This window comes from Ctenopharyngodon idella, chromosome 5, assembly GCF_019924925.1.
Source record: "Ctenopharyngodon idella isolate HZGC_01 chromosome 5, HZGC01, whole genome shotgun sequence".
In the NCBI taxonomy this organism is placed as follows: domain Eukaryota; kingdom Metazoa; phylum Chordata; class Actinopteri; order Cypriniformes; family Xenocyprididae; genus Ctenopharyngodon; species Ctenopharyngodon idella.
This window is the reverse complement of record NC_067224.1, coordinates 42003075-42021837: the sequence shown is the minus strand read 5'-3', so window position 1 is coordinate 42021837 and position 18763 is coordinate 42003075. Positions and strand designations below refer to the sequence as shown.

The following is an 18763-nucleotide window of genomic DNA, read 5'->3' as shown; positions in this document are numbered from 1 at the left end:
ATACAATATAAAAATATGTTATACTACAAAATATGATTGAAAATAAAGGAATTATCATGCAAACCAATGGTTGTGTGAAGTATTTAAGAAAAGTTTAGAGGATTTAAGTTAATCTGTAAACATTAATTCATGTATGAAGTTATTTAAAAAGTAAGCTATTATTATAGTAAAAATGAATCAACCCATTATGCTGGGTTAAATAACCCAATTTGCTGCGTGAAATTAACCCAACGTGTGTTTTGTCCTATATTTACCCTGCCCTTGGGTTAAAAAGAAACCAAATTGGGTTGTTTTACCCCAGTGTTTTTAAGAGTAAAGGAAAAGTGTCGTGAAGCAAAGCATCATCTCATGTTTCTCTTTGACGTTATGGTAGATGAATGAGCAGAGCTGGACAAAGAAGCTCAAATGTATAATAAATGATTCTCCAACTTCCATTTGTGTTATTATTTCACATTTATTTTTACGAACCATCCAAACAAAAGACAAAATGTAGCTGGCAAACATATTTTACATTCATCTGAGCTTAAAATGACAAATGCATGAAGCAGCAGTTCGCACCAAGACATTTAATGTTGCAAGAACATTTTCACTAGTGATTTTTTAGAGAACAGGTTCTTCTGCACCACTAAATATCTAACTGAACCTAGTCAAACGGTGAGGGAATTTATTTCCACATTCATACTGAGATATAATAAAGCATCTTTTAATGTTTTAGGGGTCCAATGCAAAAAAACCCTCAGAGTCAAAGATCTGGAGCGAACGCCAACATGTTCATTCGTCTTTGAACTCTGCGTCAAACATGATCTGCTGGATCTGCATTTTGACCGCAGCTCTTTTCTGCGGCGTCAGTCTTTTGAGGGCAGGGACGTAACTCAAGAGAAACAACTCGTCCTCGTCAAACGCTCGCTCGGCTTTCTCGCAGCTCTTCAGCGGCTCTTTCTCCGCCGTCTGGCCGCTGAGGTCGCTGGGTGAGGCCGACGGCGTCAGCAGCGCGGGAGCTGCGTTCGTCACGACGGCCGGCTGCGGTGAAGCTGAACCGGACGCCTGCGACACCTTCAGTCCCGGAGGCAGACCGGTGACGACCGCCAGCTGTTTGACGGGGGCGAGCTGAGTGACGATAGACAACGGCAGCTGCGACAAGGGATTCAACTGAGCCGCGATCGCCGGCTTGATCTGATGCTTCGGCTCCGCCGCGTTCAGAGGAAACTTGCCACCGGGCTTTGCTTTCTTTTCAAGGCTGGACTTTGAATCGCCACCGCTGGACTCGTCAAGCGACTCCTCGGGCGAGTCGTGAGCGCTTCCGTCCGCGTCGTCCAGGTCCTCCAGAGCCTCTGCTTCGCTGGGACGCTTCCTCTTTCTGATATGAGCGTCTAGAAACGAGAGGCTTTCTCTGTGCGGCCAGTAATGCAAGCGCCGGCCGCCTTCTTCCTTCTTCAGCTTGCACAGTCTCCTCTCTCGGATGTATCTGTCCCTGATGGTCTTCCATCTTCTCTTGCATTCCACCACTGCAGCGGAAACACATCAGTGTCAGTCAGTGTTAAACTCTCTGATCAGACGCTTCATGAATCACGTGTGAGATTCGACTCTCGGCTTCTGTTCAAAAACATGCAAATAATCACAGTTTTAAACATGCATCATAAAAATGCATGAACGCTTTACGTGAAAAACACTTTCTCTTGTCAAAAACACGATCTGCTGCTGAGACACTCGCACTGGAAAAACAGTATTTGTTACTTTGAATGTTTTCCCCTCCATAGAAAGCTGTTAAAATGGCTTAATGCATTAAAGACAGTGATATTTAAAGATCAGATTCAGTTATTCATGATGCATATCATACACAGGCAGATACAGATGAGAATATGAATGAAACAAGATGAACTGCACATTAAAGTCGACATGAAATGTAATTTTCTTCTCTATTGTGCCGTATATCCGAGTGAAACGCTTCTCAAACAAGAACAAATGTAGGGCGGAGCTTGATTTTGTCCATCAGGAATTGATTGGATTGTTGTCAGATAAATCATTTATAATAAATACTGCAGAAATAAGAATGGCCAGTTTTGATTTCATGGTGACTTTAAGTATTTTCCATATAAAGCATTATAATGTGCATCATCTGTATCAGTGTATAATATGAAAATCATAATCAGACAGAGCTTTATTGCTGAGTGTATTTGCACAGACAAGGGATTTTTCTCAGTAAATGAAGCTTCAGTGATACAAGACACATCATAATAAAATAAAGAATAGAAATATGAAAAGTACAAAGACAAAGAATAGTCATAAGCAAGCTCAATAAGGTGCCTATATTAATATCATGTTTAAGTACAATAATAAGCCGTTAATATATCGTACAGTGTCATAAAGCTTCACTCATACAGTGAATCAGATCGATGTGCGCGAGACTTTATGAACTTTGAGGTTCTTCAAACAAACAGAAAGTCGCGCGTTTAAAAACATCTAGACGGAGCACCAGAATTAAAGCAGTTATAAAAAGTTGAAATATAATAAAACGACACATATGGAACTCAAGAACGCGCACTAAATGATTCCCTGTTGACTTCATTATATAGTCCATCATTTATACCGCTAGCGACGCGTCAAATCAGAACGCGCCTTTTGATTTATGTTGATCATAATAACGCAGTTTGATTCAGACGGACGCGTTCTAGTTTGTTGAGTCTCCAGCAGTGAACATGGTGTGTAATATCATCAAGACCAACACAACAGAAACACTTTTCAAAGTCAAACGCTTGACGAGCGCGCGGCCAAACGCGCGCGTAATGTTGACGCACTGACCGGAGAGACCGACGGACGCGGCGACCTCCCTCCACGCGTTCACCCTCCGCTCTGAACTGCGATAATCGTGCAGCGACACGTTGTAGAGCACCGGGTAAGCGTAGACGGTTTGGATCAGTTTCTCACTCACGGCCATTGAGTTTATTGGGTTTGCTCGATCTAAACGCGCTCCCGGAATTGCACAGTCGCGTCAAAAGTGCGCGACACGCGCCTCTATAGCGCAAGCGGGACGTCATGGCGGGAGTTTGGACCAATGAGATTTGACTGTGGGCGGGTCTATCCGGAGCGTCGCGTCACAAATAGAAACACAAGCGTCAGTCAAAAGGTCTTGATGTCGACGGATAAAATATGGCATAAAAATATTCAGCCCGTTTATTTTCTTACAGTACTCTCAGTTTCACAAGACTTAAGTCAGTTTTAAAGTGTCATTTCTGTAGTAACACACTGAATTATTCAACACAAAAAAGATTGTTTTGTGTTCCATTTTGTTTTTTGGCTGATCTATTGTTTTATGTTACAGCTGCAGGAAAAACATCTCAAAGAAAAGTAGGAAAAAAAATGATAATTGTCCCTGAGACTCTTTCACATGTTATTATCTAGTCTAGTGTTTAAGGAGAATTAGTGCACTTATTCCCTTCATCCATCATGACAGTACTGAGAGGATGATGTTTATCTTCTGATCGAGTTCAGAATCAGTTCGACTCTGTTTCTGTCGTGACTTTTTTATGATCACGAATCAAAATGATCAAATCAGAGCTGGACCTCGTTCACTTTTAATCCGCTTCCAAACGGTGATCTACCAATCGCTTGAGGTGCGTGAGTCGCGCGTCTCTGACGCGCCTGTTCGATTCCGGAAATACGATCTAAAGAACGCGTCTCAGCAGCAACTCAATAAACTCAATGGCTGAGAACGAGAAAGTGATCCAAACCGTCTACGCTTACCCGGTGCTTTATAACGTGTCTCTGCACGATTATCGGCGTTCAGAGCGGAGGGTGAACGCGTGGAGAGAGGTCGCCGCGTCCATCGGTCTCTCCGGTCAGTGCGTCAACATTACGCGCGCGCGGTCTGTACATCATAGTGACAAACATTCATACTGTAGAATTCTTCGTACACATAGTTATTATGTAAAATATTATTCACAAGAAGTAAGACGGTTAGTAGCTTAAATATTAGGCTCTAGTGTTCTGTAATGTTTTATTTGGGCACAATTTTATTTAGCCTAGTGGTTTATTTTAATGGGGACAGTACAAAAAAACACAAATCCAGCCAAAAAGCTGAAACATACATTGTGCATATGCTGATTTACATCTCAGGTCCCTACTCTAAAAAATGCTGGGTTAAAACAACCCAAGTTGGGTTGAAAATGGACAAACCCAGCGATTGGGTTGTTTTGACCCAGCGGATGGGTTAAATGTTTGCCCAACCTGCTGGGTAGTTTTATTTAACTCAACTGTTGTTTAAAAATTACTGTATTTCTTGCTTAAAATGAACCCAAAATATGTTGGAAATTAACATTTATTAATGTTTAATATGTGAACATTTATTTAAAAGTTTAATGAATAATAATGAAACAAACATTTATTAAATTGCTTATTATCACCTCTTGATTATTATTGTTGCCTCTAGTAATTATGTGTCTGATTTTTAATTTCCAACCTATTTTGGGTTCATTTTAAGCCAGACATTTAGTCATTTTTAAACAATAGTTGAGTTAAATAAAACTGACCAGCAGGTTGGACAAACATTTAACCCAACCACTGGGTTAAAACAACCCAAATGCTGGATTTGTCCATTTTCAACCCAACTTGGGTTGTTTTCAAAAAACCAACCCTGCTTACCATTAGTTAATAACACTAATATAAAAAACATGATGTATGTATTAGGTTTATTATATACATGCATACATATACGTTTTTCTAAGAGAAAAAAAACCCTAAATACACACATGACACAAAACACATGTTGAGGACTGTTTTCCCTTGATTAGAAGCTTATTTCAGTGTAGTTATTTATTATTATTAAGAATACATTGTTGAAATTGTTCTTCCCTGCAGTGGTGGAATGCAAGCTGAAGAAGGAAGAAGGCGGCCGGCGCTTACATTACTGGCCGCACAGAGAAAGCCTCTCGTTTCTGGACGCTCATATCAGAAAGAGGAAGCGTCCCAGTGAAGCAGAGGCTCTGGAGGAGCACATACACGTGAAAACAAACACACCGGCCTCACCCAGCGACCTCAGCGGCCAGACGGCGGAGAAAGAGCCGCTGAAGAGCTGCGAGAAAGCCGAGCGAGCGTTTGACGAGGACGAGTTGTTTCTCTTGAGTTACGTCCCTGCCCTCAAAAGACTGACGCCGCAGAAAAGAGCTGCGGTCAAAATGCAGATCCAGCAGATCATGTTTGACGCAGAGTTCAAAGACGAATGAACAGTGATGGAGTGCAATGCTTACTAAATATTGAGTGTGTTTTATATTTAATGCATGTTTCATATTTACATTAGCCTATATAAAAGATGCTGTATTTCTGTATAAATTATTTCATTGCAACAACTTACAAAGTAAGAGTTTTATATGTGTTGCTATAAAAAACCTTTTTGTGTGTGTAAAATGACACTTTTGCAACATTAAAGCTGCAGTCCGTAAGTTTTGCCTCTTTGTTGCCATCTCTGTTTGTAACCTGCAATTGCGGTTATTTGCGTTATTATCATCTTCAGGTGGGTTGTGCATCGGCACGGCTCCTCAGCGCAGATGCATCTAATGTTTGCTGTCAGTCACCACATCGGTGTGGATACTGTACTTCAGAATCACAGATTCTACATCTTGGAGGTATGAACAAAATAAAAATTTTCACCGGAAAATGTCGTCTGAACAAGTAAGTAATAAATCTGCCACTTTTGTTCTGAGAAACGGAGAAAAAAAGCATTACAATAAATCGCGCTACCACTGATGATTAAATCTAATGATTGCTTAGCTCAGATCACGTCAAACCGTGAAAATTATTATTATTGTTATACTTTGTTCTCAAATTGTTAACGTTAACAACATCAGCATTGCGTGGCTATGTGTATTTAGTGTGTAGCGTTAACTGTAGATTTCAGTATCTGTACAGACTAATCTCTAATGTTAATCTGTCGTACCATACAATCCGCCATCAAAATAATTAAGTTTAATTATTCCTGCTGCTGTGAGAAAAGGCTATAAATGATCCGTCACCTGCAACATCCTCACATGTGATATATCCTACTAGCTGGGACTCCTTCTTCATGTAAACAGACGTGACGTAATGACGTAAAGACAAACGGTGGCATGCTCGAATTTCCCGCAGAAACCTACCAGTACCACCTGAATTATAAAACATTATTACAAGCTTACCGTTGTGAATCAGACTAAGGTAAGGAGATAGTTTTGAACACTGGCTGGTTATGTACTTGCTCAAAAATTGATTTTGGATAATTTTTAACCAAAAAAGTTATAGACTGCAGCTTTAAATGTTATTATGCATATCATTTGTACGAGGGGTCATAAATGGCGATGGCTTCTCTTATGAACATAAATTAGATTATTAGTCATGCAATCAAAATAATATTCATGAACCAGGTCTTTATATTGTAAATTCATATCCTTTACTCTGCATATGTGCTTGTCTCAGCAGGATTGGTGCTGAACCAGAACAAATTTAAATAGTTTTGGATGAATAACTGAGGAGGGCGGGGCTCTGGAGGAGGACGTGGAGAGTGTGATTGGCCGTGGACAGATCAGAGACAGTGGGAGGAGTCAGGGAGGATCCAGGAGCTGAAATAGCCAGGCGGGCAGACAGGACAAAGGCCCACGGCAGAGTCGAGGGAGGGAGGAGCCATGGAGGACTTGGCTGTGGATGTAGATGGAGCCGATGGAGGTGAAGCCAGTGGGACCGAGGTGGAGCCAGAGGGAAGGCGGAGCCGAAAGTGTTGGAGAGACGGAGCGCTGCGGACGTGACTGAGCGACATCTGACCGAGGTGAAGGGACAAGGGAGCCTGGTGGAGCCATAAGGACGATGGTCTCTGGTGGAGCTGAGGGAGGGAATCAGCAAAGATGGATCTGAGAGGACGACGGACCGAGGTGGAGTGACGGGATCAGTGACTGGAGGCGGAGCTGAGAATACTCCTGCCTGGGTGAAGCTGGAGACCTGAAGCCCCGAGGCAATTCCACACAAAAGAGTGGCGTCATAGGAGAAGCCGAGGGGTTGAAGGGAACCAGTGGAGGTGGGGCTGATGGACTGGCTGAACTTGGAAGAGGAGGCGGAGACATGGGGCATAATAAGTCATAATAAGATGCAGAGGTCACTGCATCATTATTGTGTAAAATTCATGTTCCTCATAATCTTGATTCAGAATATCTTCTCCTCCCTCTTGTAGCATCTCTTCTCTTCTCTGATGACGAGGGTGGGGCAACCTGTCACTCACATGAGATCCACCAATAGCAAACCACAACCATCCAATCAATTCCCCACAGACAAAATCAAGCCCCGCCCTACATTTGTTCTTGTTTGAGAAGCGTTTCACTCAGATATAAATCAAAAGACTAGAGCAACTTTCATACCTTTAAGAAATTTCTTAAGAAGATTTTCGTCATAGGAAGTAATATTTTATATTAAATTAACTTTATCGGATAAAGTACTTTTTGGATTCATCTAAATGAGAAAATAAGTGACTCCACGGGCTTTTGCTGAATAAAATAGAAAAAAAAATATCCATTTGATGTTGACAGAAATAACTCAAAATGACCTCATACTGCACAAGCAGCTTCTGATTAAAACAAATAAATGAGTGAAAAAAAAAAAAGATTACAATAAATAAATAGGCTAAATAATACATCTAACTGTACAGTACTATACTGAGTAAAAAATGAAACATAATAATGTAACTTAATAGAAACAATTTTCCATATAATATACTTTAGATGTATTTATAATATTAATTTTTCACAGTATAAATTGGTTCTTTATACAAGAACTATATATATGCTTATAAAGCATAAAAAATTTATATTTGCGTCTGAAGGATGAAATTAGAGAGCTGAATTCAAGAAGAAATATGAAGATTTAGACCATATTTGTTCATGAATGAAAGATTTTGTGAGTAACTCTTCCTTTACTTCTCCTACTGTTTAAAACTGACTTAAGTCTTGTGAAACTGAGAGTACTGTAAGAAAATAAACGGGCTGAATATTTTTATGCCATATTTTATCCGTCGACATCAAGACCTTTTGACTGACGCTTGTGTTTCTATTTGTGACGCGACGCTCCGGATAGACCCGCCCACAGTCAAATCTCATTGGTCCAAACTCCCGCCATGACGTCCCGCTTGCGCTATAGAGGCGCGTGTCGCGCACTTTTGACGCGACTGTGCAATTCCGGGAGCGCGTTTAGATCGAGCAAACCCAATAAACTCAATGGCCGTGAGTGAGAAACTGATCCAAACCGTCTACGCTTACCCGGTGCTCTACAACGTGTCGCTGCACGATTATCGCAGTTCAGAGCGGAGGGTGAACGCGTGGAGGGAGGTCGCCGCGTCCGTCGGTCTCTCCGGTCAGTGCGTCAACATTACGCGCGCGTTTGGCCGCGCGCTCGTCAAGCGTTTGACTTTGAAAAGTGTTTCTGTTGTGTTGGTCTTGATGATATTACACACCATGTTCACTGCTGGAGACTCAACAAACTAGAACGCGTCCGTCTGAATCAAACTGCGTTATTATGATCAACATAAATCAAAAGGCGCGTTCTGATTTGACGCGTCGCTAGCGGTATAAATGATGGACTATATAATGAAGTCAACAGGGAATCATTTAGTGCGCGTTCTTGAGTTCCATATGTGTCGTTTTATTATATTTCAACTTTTTATAACTGCTTTAATTCTGGTGCTCCGTCTAGATGTTTTTAAACGCGCGACTTTCTGTTTGTTTGAAGAACCTCAAAGTTCATAAAGTCTCGCGCACATCGATCTGATTCACTGTATGAGTGAAGCTTTATGACACTGTACGATATATTAACGGCTTATTATTGTACTTAAACATGATATTAATATAGGCACCTTATTGAGCTTGCTTATGACTATTCTTTGTCTTTGTACTTTTCATATTTCTATTCTTTATTTTATTATGATGTGTCTTGTATCACTGAAGCTTCATTTACTGAGAAAAATCCCTTGTCTGTGCAAATACACTCAGCAATAAAGCTCTGTCTGATTATGATTTTCATATTATACACTGATACAGATGATGCACATTATAATGCTTTATATGGAAAATACTTAAAGTCACCATGAAATCAAAACTGGCCATTCTTATTTCTGCAGTATTTATTATAAATTATTTATCTGACAACAATCCAATCAATTCCTGATGGACAAAATCAAGCTCCGCCCTACATTTGTTCTTGTTTGAGAAGCGTTTCACTCGGATATACGGCACAACAGAGAAGAAAATTACATTTCATGTCGACTTTAATGTGCAGTTCATCTTGTTTCATTCATATTCTCATCTGTATCTGCCTGTGTATGATATGCATCATGAATAACTGAATTTGATCTTTAAATATCACTGTCTTTAATGCATTAAGCCATTTTAACAGCTTTCTATGGAGGGGAAAACATTCAAAGTAACAAATACTGTTTTTCCAGTGCGAGTGTCTCAGCAGCAGATCGTGTTTTTGACAAGAGAAAGTGTTTTTCACGTGAAGCGTTCATGCATTTTTATGATGCATGTTTAAAACTGTGATTATTTGCATGTTTTTGAACAGAAGCCGAGAGTCGAATCTCACACGTGATTCATGAAGCGTCTGATCAGAGAGTTTAACACTGACTGACACTGATGTGTTTCCGCTGCAGTGGTGGAATGCAAGAGAAGATGGAAGACCATCAGGGACAGATACATCCGAGAGAGGAGACTGTGCAAGCTGAAGAAGGAAGAAGGCGGCCGGCGCTTGCATTACTGGCCGCACAGAGAAAGCCTCTCGTTTCTGGACGCTCATATCAGAAAGAGGAAGCGTCCCAGCGAAGCAGAGGCTCTGGAGGACCTGGACGACGCGGACGGAAGCGCTCACGACTCGCCCGAGGAGTCGCTTGACGAGTCCAGCGGTGGCGATTCAAAGTCCAGCCTTGAAAAGAAAGCAAAGCCCGGTGGCAAGTTTCCTCTGAACGCGGCGGAGCCGAAGCATCAGATCAAGCCGGCGATCGCGGCTCAGTTGAATCCCTTGTCGCAGCTGCCGTTGTCTATCGTCACTCAGCTCGCCCCCGTCAAACAGCTGGCGGTCGTCACCGGTCTGCCTCCGGGACTGAAGGTGTCGCAGGCGTCCGGTTCAGCTTCACCGCAGCCGGCCGTTGTGACGAACGCAGCTCCCGCGCTGCTGACGCCGTCGGCCTCACCCAGCGACCTCAGCGGCCAGACGGCGGAGAAAGAGCCGCTGAAGAGCTGCGAGAAAGCCGAGCGAGCGTTTGACGAGGACGAGTTGTTTCTCTTGAGTTACGTCCCTGCCCTCAAAAGACTGACGCCGCAGAAAAGAGCTGCGGTCAAAATGCAGATCCAGCAGATCATGTTTGACGCAGAGTTCAAAGACGAATGAACATGTTGCCGTTTCATGCACGTTTTTTGCATTGGACCCCTAAAACATTAAAAGATGCTTTAGTTCTGTAGATATCTCAGTATGAATGTGGAAATAAATTCCCTCACCGTTTGACTAGGTTCAGTTAGATATTTAGTGGTGCAGAAGAACCTGTTCTGTGAAATATCACTAGTGAAAAAGTTCTTGCAACATTAAATGTCTTGGTGCGAACTGCTGCTTCATGCATTTATTTTATTAGTTTTTTGGATTTTCATAAGAAACACAGATGTACAGAACTGATAAACAGTGAACAAAATGTTTGCCAGTGACTGAATGAAGCTGTTTGCAGTTTTTTGTTGCATTGATTAATTAAAAACATGAGGAAAGCTGCGGACTCAGTTCATAATGCCACGTTAGATTAACAAAATAAAGACTGGAATGGCAAAGAAGGGAAATTATGGGAATTATGCAGTGATCGAATACCTTACATTTTAGCTTCTTCATTCTCTCAAATAAAACCTCATGATCTGATGAAATGCAGCATTGAAGTGATGAACAGTTCATGAGTGAACCAGTGGATTCAGACACAGCGTCATCAATGAATCCAGTGCAAATGGGGTATAGAAGTTCATTTCATAAAATGAAAACTAAAAGACTTTCAAATCACATGAACCAATATTTTATTCACAATAGAACATAGATAACAGCAAATGTTCAAAAGGAGAAATTTTACACTTTTATCCACTAAATGAGCTCATTTCAAATTTGATGACTGCTACTGGTCAAAAAATAATTGGCACGGGGCAACAAATGGCTGAAAAAGCAAGATTTTTTGAAAAGATTCAGCTGGGAGAACATCTAGCAACTAATTAAGTTAATTGATATCAGGTCTGTAACATGATTAGCTATAAAAGGGATGTCTTAGAGAGGCAGAGTCTCTCAGAAGTAAAGATGGGCAGAGCTGTGAAAGAGTGCGTAAAAAGATTGTGGAATACTTTAAAAACAATGTTTCTCAATGTCAAAATGCAAATCTCATCATCTACAGTGCATAACATCATCAAAAGATTCAGAGAAACTGGAGAAATCTCTGTGCGTAAGGGACAAGGCTGAAGACCTTTATTGGATGCCCGTGATCTTCGGGTCCTCAGACGACACTGCATCACTCATGTGTCAATGACATTACTAAATGGGCCCAGGAATACTTCCAGAAACCACTGTTGGTAAACACAGTCCGCCGTGCCATCTGCAGATGCCAACTAAAGCCATATGTGAACATGGACCAGAAGCGCCGTCGTGTCCTGTGGGCCAAGGCTCATTTAAAATGGACTGTTTCAAAGTGGGTCAAACGAGTCCAAATTTGACATTCTTGTTGGAAATCACGGACGCCGTGTCCTCCAGGCTAAAGAGGAGGGAGACCTTCCAGCGTGTTATTAGAGTTCAGTTCAAAAGCCAGCATCTCTGATGGTATGGGGGTGCATAAGTGCATACGGTATGGGCAGCTTGCATGTTTTGGAAGGCACTATGAATGCTGAAAGGTATATAAAGGTTTTAGAGCAACATATGCTCCCCTCCAGATGACGTCTATTTCAGGGAAGGCCTTGTGTATTTCAGCAGGACAATGCAAAACCACATACTGCAGCTATTACAACAGCATGGCTTCGCCGTAGAAGAGTCCGGGTGCTGAATTGACCTGCCTGCAGTCCAGATCTTTCACCTATAGAGAAAAATACGTCGACCACAAACTCTTCAGCAGCTGGAAACCTATATCAGGCAAGAATGGGACCAAATTCCAACACCAAAACTCCAGAAACTCGATGCCCAGACGTCTTCAAACTGTGTTGAAAAGAAGAGAAGATGCTACACCATGGTAAACATGCCCCCGTCCCAACTATTTTGAGACCTGTAGCAGGCATCAAATTTGAAATAAGCTCATTTTGTGCATAAAATTGTAAAATCTTTGTTCTATTGTGAATAAAATATTAGCTCGTGTGATTTGAAAGTCTTTTAGTTTTCACTTTATTCAAATTTAAAAAACGTCCCAACATTTCCAGAATTCAGGTTGTATTTATGAGATGAAAAATCAAAATTATGACTTTAGTCAATTATGACAAATTATGACAAAAGTTGAAATTATGACAAATTAAAAAATATGACATCATAATTAAAATATAAAAAGTTGAAATTGACTTACAAAGTCATAATTATGACATTAAAATGGCAAATTATGACACTAAGTCCTGAGATAAAAAATAAAAAATATGACTTGTCAATGACAGAAATGAGTCAAAATTATACCTTAAGTCATAATTATGATATAAAAACTTGAAACTGACTAAAAAAAGTCATAATTATGACATTAAAAAGTCAAAATTATGATATAAAAAGTCAAAATTATGACTCGACATACAAAGTTGAAATTGACTTGTCATAATTATGACATACTGTCATTATGAGATGAAAAGTCAAAATTATGACAGCTGAAATTGACAAATTCAAAATTATGACAGCTGAAATTGACAAATTCAAAATTATGACAAGTCATAATTATGATATAAAAAGTTCAAACTGAATTAAAAAGACAATTATGACAAAATTGGAAATTATGACACCAAGTTGTGAGATAAAAGGTAAAAATTCTGACAATTATGAGATTGAATTGTCATAATTATGATATAAAAAGTTGAAACTGACTTAATTTTGACTTTTTAATTTCATAATTATGATTTAGTATGTCATAATTTTGATATACATGTATGTCAGTTTTGACTTTTTAATTTCATAATTATTACTTAGTATGTCATAATTGAGATTTACCAAAGCATGATTTTTCTTTCTTGCAGTGAGGAGAGTCAGATCTAAAGATCAGGTTATAAACTGCAGTGTGAACATCAGGAAACATTCACATGACTGATACTGCTGACTTTAGACATGAATGTCACTCAAATGATGCTGGAAGAAGGTTTAAATACTTTAAAATCATGATGATTTTTGTTTAATAGAAGAGAATGTTACTGGTGAAAATAGTCACTTTACAACAGCAGTGATATTTCCATCGATGTATTGAAACTGTGATGAAAAACAGACACTACTGATATGAAGTAAATATATAAATAAAAAAACCTTCAAAAACATGTTTAAAATTAATTTTAATCACCATCTGGACAGTCAACATGTGCTTACGCTTTTCACATGGCAGCGATATTTTGCACCCAAAATGTTTCCAAAAGTTTACATTATAAACAGTGTGATTTTATATGAATAAATTGTCACGTGCTGTTAAGATGTTCTGAATCATGTTAAGCCTCTATTTTTTAAAACCTTTTTATTTTAATGGAAAAAGTATGCTTTATTATATATTAATGTAAAGTATTCAAAGTTATTGTTCAGAAGTACATTTATGCATTCATAGGATTTCTCCAAATATGATCAAGACTTGCTTTATTAACACGAGCGACATCATTTGGCACCGTAACTGTAGAAGAATCCAATAAACGATCTGATCCTAAGAGAAATAAGACTCTGGAGTTTATTTAAAATCTAAGAAGAAAAGCAAACATTATCAGGAGAGTCAATCACATGTGACTGTATCACAGACACGCAGTCACCATCTCTTTCATAGAAAAAGACCCCAGACGGGTTAACCAGTTTCCTTTCAAAATCCCATCAGGAGAAACACGCCTGCACTACTGAAACCTGACTTTAGTTAGTGGATCTTTAGAAAGAATGATTATCGTGTCCCATCATCCTTCATCAAGCAATAAGCAGCCAAAACATGATGAGCAGCGCCACAAACAGGAAGAGGCGGGACAGGAACTGCTCGTCCGTGTGCTGAGGGGTTCCTGGAGCCGCTGCCGAGGGACAGAAGAACAGTTTGATTCGTCTCAGAGAATCACAACATGCACCACTGCATCATTAGATTCAGTTCACACAGAGATGCTTTAATAACGCCTCGCAGTTAAACTGTCCATTTCAACAAATCATGTTCTTCCTCGGTGTTTCTGTCGTTTTCCAGCACAAATATCTAAACATTCCTAAATCAAGATACATTTACATCTTCTTCTATGGAAGCCCATAGAACCGTATGGTAAAAAGTGATGAAGTTTGGCACACAGATAGAGGACAGTCCCAACATTAACCACACCAAATTTGGTGTTTCAAACTCAAACCCTCTAGCGCCACCAACTGTCCAAATTTTCACTAACAATTATGCTAATAACTTTTGAACCATAAGGGCAATGATTTGATTGCACGTCATCGAATCAGATCGTCTTCAGACCATGCTGGCCTTTTGATAAACTCAACCATTCTCCAATAACGCGCAAACTGATTCAACAAAGACCTCGCCAAGTTGGACGCGAGGCTATATCTCCGCAGAGTATTCAGACTAAACTTGGTACATGTCATCATAAGCATGACCTGAGGCTACATGCAGCGTTTCAGCACAGCGCCACCTACTGGTCAGGAGATACGAAAAATAGTTTTTTTTGCTTTTAACTTCTGAATGCTTTGCAAAAATCATAAAACTGGTCTCATCTGATTCAGTGCATCATGAATAGTCGAATGATACCCAATTTTCCCATATTGGCTATTGTGGGCGTCAGCCATTTTGAATTTTGTCCTAAAATGCTGTATTTTCAGAACGCATTAGCGTACAGTTATGAAACTCGGTATGTGTCATTGTCATGTGACCATGTACTGAAGGTACTCAAAAAGTTGAGAAAAAAGTTGGTTAAAAGTTATAATGAAATTTCCAAAAATAAAATAATAACTTTTGATTAATTTGAAACTGGTCTTGATAGATTCCTTGAGTCATGCTTAGAACAATGATACCAATTATGCTCGAACTTGCTGTCTGCCATTTTGAATTTCTACGAAAACCTTCTTTTCAAACTCCTCCTAGATGGTTCATCTGATTTTCATGAAAATCGAATCAGATCGTTCTCGAATAACCAAAATTCATAAAACTGGTCTCTTATGATTCAGTGCATCATGCCTACTTTCCCCATACTGGCCATTGTGGGCATCATGTCCTAAAATGCTGTATTTTAAGAATGCATTAGCGTATCGTTACGAAACTCGTTATAATGAAATTTCCAAAAATGCTAATAACTTTTGATTAAGATTAATAATGAAACTGGTCTTGATAGATTCCTCGAGTCATGCTGAGAACAATGATACCAATTATGCTCGAACTTGCTGTCCGCCATTTTGAATTTCTTTGAAAACCTACTTTTTTCAAAGAAAAAAACTCCTCCTTGACCATTGGTCTGATTTTCACCAAAAGCTCACATCATGAAAATTTTCCCGCCATTTTGAATTTTCCGAAAAACCTATTTTTTTCCCCCCTAACTCCTCCTATTGGACTCCACCTAATGGCAAAAGTAGGTGCTTGGCCTCTAATTTATGAATACAGCTATATTAAGTCTTGCTTTCTGAAAAAAAAAATGTATCAAAATGAAGTTTGTGCATAAAACAAGAACAAATATGTGCCAATGGAGTCAGAAAAATAAACTTAATTCAAAGGGAATATTAGTTGTTTTTTATACTTGTTTTAAGCATAAAGTCACTCAATTTTAATAATTCTTTTCAGAAAATAACACTTGATTTCTTCAGTCATTTCTCTTCTCCAGTAAATGTATCTCGACTTAAGAATGTTTAGATATTTGTGCTGGAAAACAAGACAGAAACACTGAGGAAGAACATCATTTTTTTGCAGCGCAATTCAAAACATGTGACTCAATGATTCATTTGCATCATCCTTCTTTCTTAAGTTCATTTATTATTATTAATTATTTAAGTTCATTATTAATAATAATGTCTTAATGCAGGCCAAAATACTTTTATTTATTTTTTCACCTGGAGGTGGTCTTCCGTCATTGATATTGAACGCCGTGGCAAAGATCCCGAAAGGAAAAGCCCCAATACCGAAAGACATCTGGAAGCCTCCATCTCCGAAGCCAAAGCCTTGAAATCCCTGCAAACACACATCATATCCTCACACACATGCTGCCAATCTGATTTGCATCATGTACTCTTCCTCATGCCTTTCCAAACTTGTATGACTGACTTTGGAGCTGCTGTTCATCACCTGCTTTCGCTTTATGAAAAAGAGAAAACACGTTTGTGTCCCACTAACAGAAAGTCATACGGGTCTGAGGGCGAGTAAACGTTTTCTTCTTTGAGTCCTATTGTATAATATTTATCCAGTTATATATTATGATAAATAATCATTACGCAAGACCTTTAAGTGTTGAGAGAGCAAAATGTGATGCAACCTTAAACGTCGGATGTTGTCATCACTCGTTCCAGCTTCTGTCCACAGAGACGCCCGTAATAAGCCCCGCCGGGACGGCTCGTTTGACTAATGAATTACCTACAGGTCGGCACTACAGCACCTCCTTCATCCATGTAACAGTTTCATCACAAACGTCTTGTGCAATGACACGCCAGCGTTGCAAACGCCTTTAATGGTATATATTCCAAAAAAAAAAAAAAAAAGTGTGACTTTTTCCCTCTATACCAGCTGATAAGCTCATGAAAAAAAAAGCCTGCTTATATTGAGATTATTGAGCTGACGGTGTGAAAGACACTCACGCCACGATTCTCCGGTTCCGGCCGCTGTCCTTGTGGTCGTGGAGGAGTTCGCTCTCTGAAATCACAGAGGAACATTCACTCAGATTTTATGATATACCGGTGTGTGTGTATGTCACAAGTCAAATCACATTTTTCTCTTTTGATTTGGAACTTGATGAAACTTTCTACTGTTTCATGGTCATATTTATAAGCTCTACAACACAAATATCATTGAAGTATACTGTACCTGGGGTCTTGTTGACCTGTGCTGCCTCTGCCGTACAGCGGGATCACTTTGTCTCGGCTGATGCCTGCTTTACACACGGGACACACCTGTCTGTTCGGCCTGGTTTCTAACCACTGCAGACACGTAAAGACACACGGTTCAGAAGTCATGTCACATGATCATACACACTTACTGAAACAGTGCAACAACTTACTTGATGCAAACATGGCCAGCTAGGAGGAGACGTCACAGGAGCGATCCAGAGAGAAGAGAGAAAACAAGGTTTTGAACGATTCATATTTATTCACAATTTCATGAGCAGGTCCTGCAGGGTCTCACCAGAAGAGATGACCACACAGACTGATGACGGCATCTTTAGATGTGTCCAGACAGATGTTACACTCAAACGTGCTGTCCTGAGCGCTGCCGCCGCCGCCACTGCCGCCGTTCTCTCCTGCCGTCTGTCCATTCGCTGCTGCTGCTGCTGATGCTGATGCTGAGCTCTCATTGGCCGCTGCACTGGCCATTCTGCATTCACCTCGATGACCTCAGCTTATGATAAACCTCAACATAAACACAGCAAAACCTGATGCATTAATATACATACACAGATGTACATCAGTACATTACTATATATATTTGTGTGTGTGTGTGTATGTATGTATGTATATGTATACATACATATATATATATATATATATATATATATATATATATAATGTGTATATATATATATATATATATATATGTGTATATATATATATATATATACACACATATACACATTATATATATATATATATATATATATATATATATATATATATATATATATATGTATGTATATATGTATGTGTATAAATATATATATATATATATATCTTTATTTATTTATACACATATATATATATATATATATATATATATATATATATACACACACACACACACACACTCATATATACACTTACAAACATATATACAAACCATGCACTCATATATCCACATATATCCGCATATATACACTTATATACACACATATACACACATATATACACACATACATACATACATAAATAAATAAATAAATAAATACATTAATACACACATACACACACACACACACACACACAGCGAGATGTTAAGAGTCAAATTAACACAAGCATCAGAATTTGTTGATTTGTTGATGTTAGCTCTTTAGCGGCTTAGTTGGCTTATCTTATGCTCAAACAACACGACTATCCGTTAACTAATCGCGATAATGCATATAAATAATGTATAAATAGAAAATATTACCTGATCCGTCTCATCAAACCGTCTGAGGAGAGAGAAATTAAAGACGCTGCTTCACTCATCAACTTTCAGCGGATTGCGTCAACATTACTCTTACCCGGAAGTTCAACCCACTGACGTCAAATGCATTAAGCCAATGGTGTTTTACCTATCGAAATACAATAGAGAATACGCATGATTCTGTGATTGATAAAGTATAGATACGTACAATTTCTCCTTTTATTAATTATAAGTTATTATAATTCAATAATAATTCTTTCAGTTCAATGTTATTAAAGTGCACCGTCACGTAAGAACTGTTACTTT

At 39.2% G+C, this 18763-nt stretch overlaps 3 protein-coding genes across 3 annotated transcripts; 1 reads left to right on the top strand and 2 right to left on the bottom strand.

Moving 5' to 3' along the window:
• Positions 1–434: 434 nt before the first annotated feature.
• On the bottom strand, positions 435–3001 carry LOC127512868 (uncharacterized). Its single transcript, XM_051894228.1, has 2 exons — positions 2800–3001; positions 435–1505 (listed from the first exon to the last, which is right to left on the bottom strand). The coding sequence occupies exons 1-2, from the start codon at positions 2933–2935 to the stop codon at positions 772–774; spliced, it is 870 nt and encodes a 289-aa protein (XP_051750188.1). The 5' UTR covers positions 2936–3001; the 3' UTR covers positions 435–771.
• A 5135-nt stretch (positions 3002–8136) lies between these two features.
• Positions 8137–10751, top strand: LOC127513259 (uncharacterized). Its single transcript, XM_051894928.1, has 2 exons — positions 8137–8358; positions 9653–10751. Exons 1-2 carry the CDS (start codon positions 8223–8225, stop codon positions 10384–10386), a joined length of 870 nt encoding a protein of 289 aa, XP_051750888.1. The 5' UTR covers positions 8137–8222; the 3' UTR covers positions 10387–10751.
• A 2743-nt stretch (positions 10752–13494) lies between these two features.
• Positions 13495–18607, bottom strand: rnf185 (ring finger protein 185). The gene is made up of 7 exons (XM_051894929.1): positions 18461–18607; positions 17504–17728; positions 17379–17397; positions 17186–17298; positions 16960–17014; positions 16222–16339; positions 13495–14213 (listed from the first exon to the last, which is right to left on the bottom strand). Exons 2-7 carry the CDS (start codon positions 17689–17691, stop codon positions 14116–14118), a joined length of 591 nt encoding a protein of 196 aa, XP_051750889.1. The 5' UTR covers positions 17692–17728; positions 18461–18607; the 3' UTR covers positions 13495–14115.
• Positions 18608–18763: the final 156 nt, after the last annotated feature.

Coding starts and splice junctions, on each gene's coding strand:
- rnf185 (XM_051894929.1), bottom strand. CDS start 17,691: ATGGCCAGTGCAGCGGCCAATGAGAGCTCAGCATCAGCATCAGCAGCA. Junction 17,015..17,185: donor ACAGGTCAACAAGACCCCAG/GTACAGTATACT, acceptor CTGTGATTTCAG/AGAGCGAACTCCTCCACGAC. Junction 16,340..16,959: donor CGGAACCGGAGAATCGTGGC/GTGAGTGTCTTT, acceptor GTGTGTTTGCAG/GGATTTCAAGGCTTTGGCTT.
- LOC127512868 (XM_051894228.1), bottom strand. CDS start 2,935: ATGGCCGTGAGTGAGAAACTGATCCAAACCGTCTACGCTTACCCGGTG. Junction 1,506..2,799: donor CGCGTCCGTCGGTCTCTCCG/GTCAGTGCGTCA, acceptor TTTCCGCTGCAG/TGGTGGAATGCAAGAGAAGA.
- LOC127513259 (XM_051894928.1), top strand. CDS start 8,223: ATGGCCGTGAGTGAGAAACTGATCCAAACCGTCTACGCTTACCCGGTG. Junction 8,359..9,652: donor CGCGTCCGTCGGTCTCTCCG/GTCAGTGCGTCA, acceptor TTTCCGCTGCAG/TGGTGGAATGCAAGAGAAGA.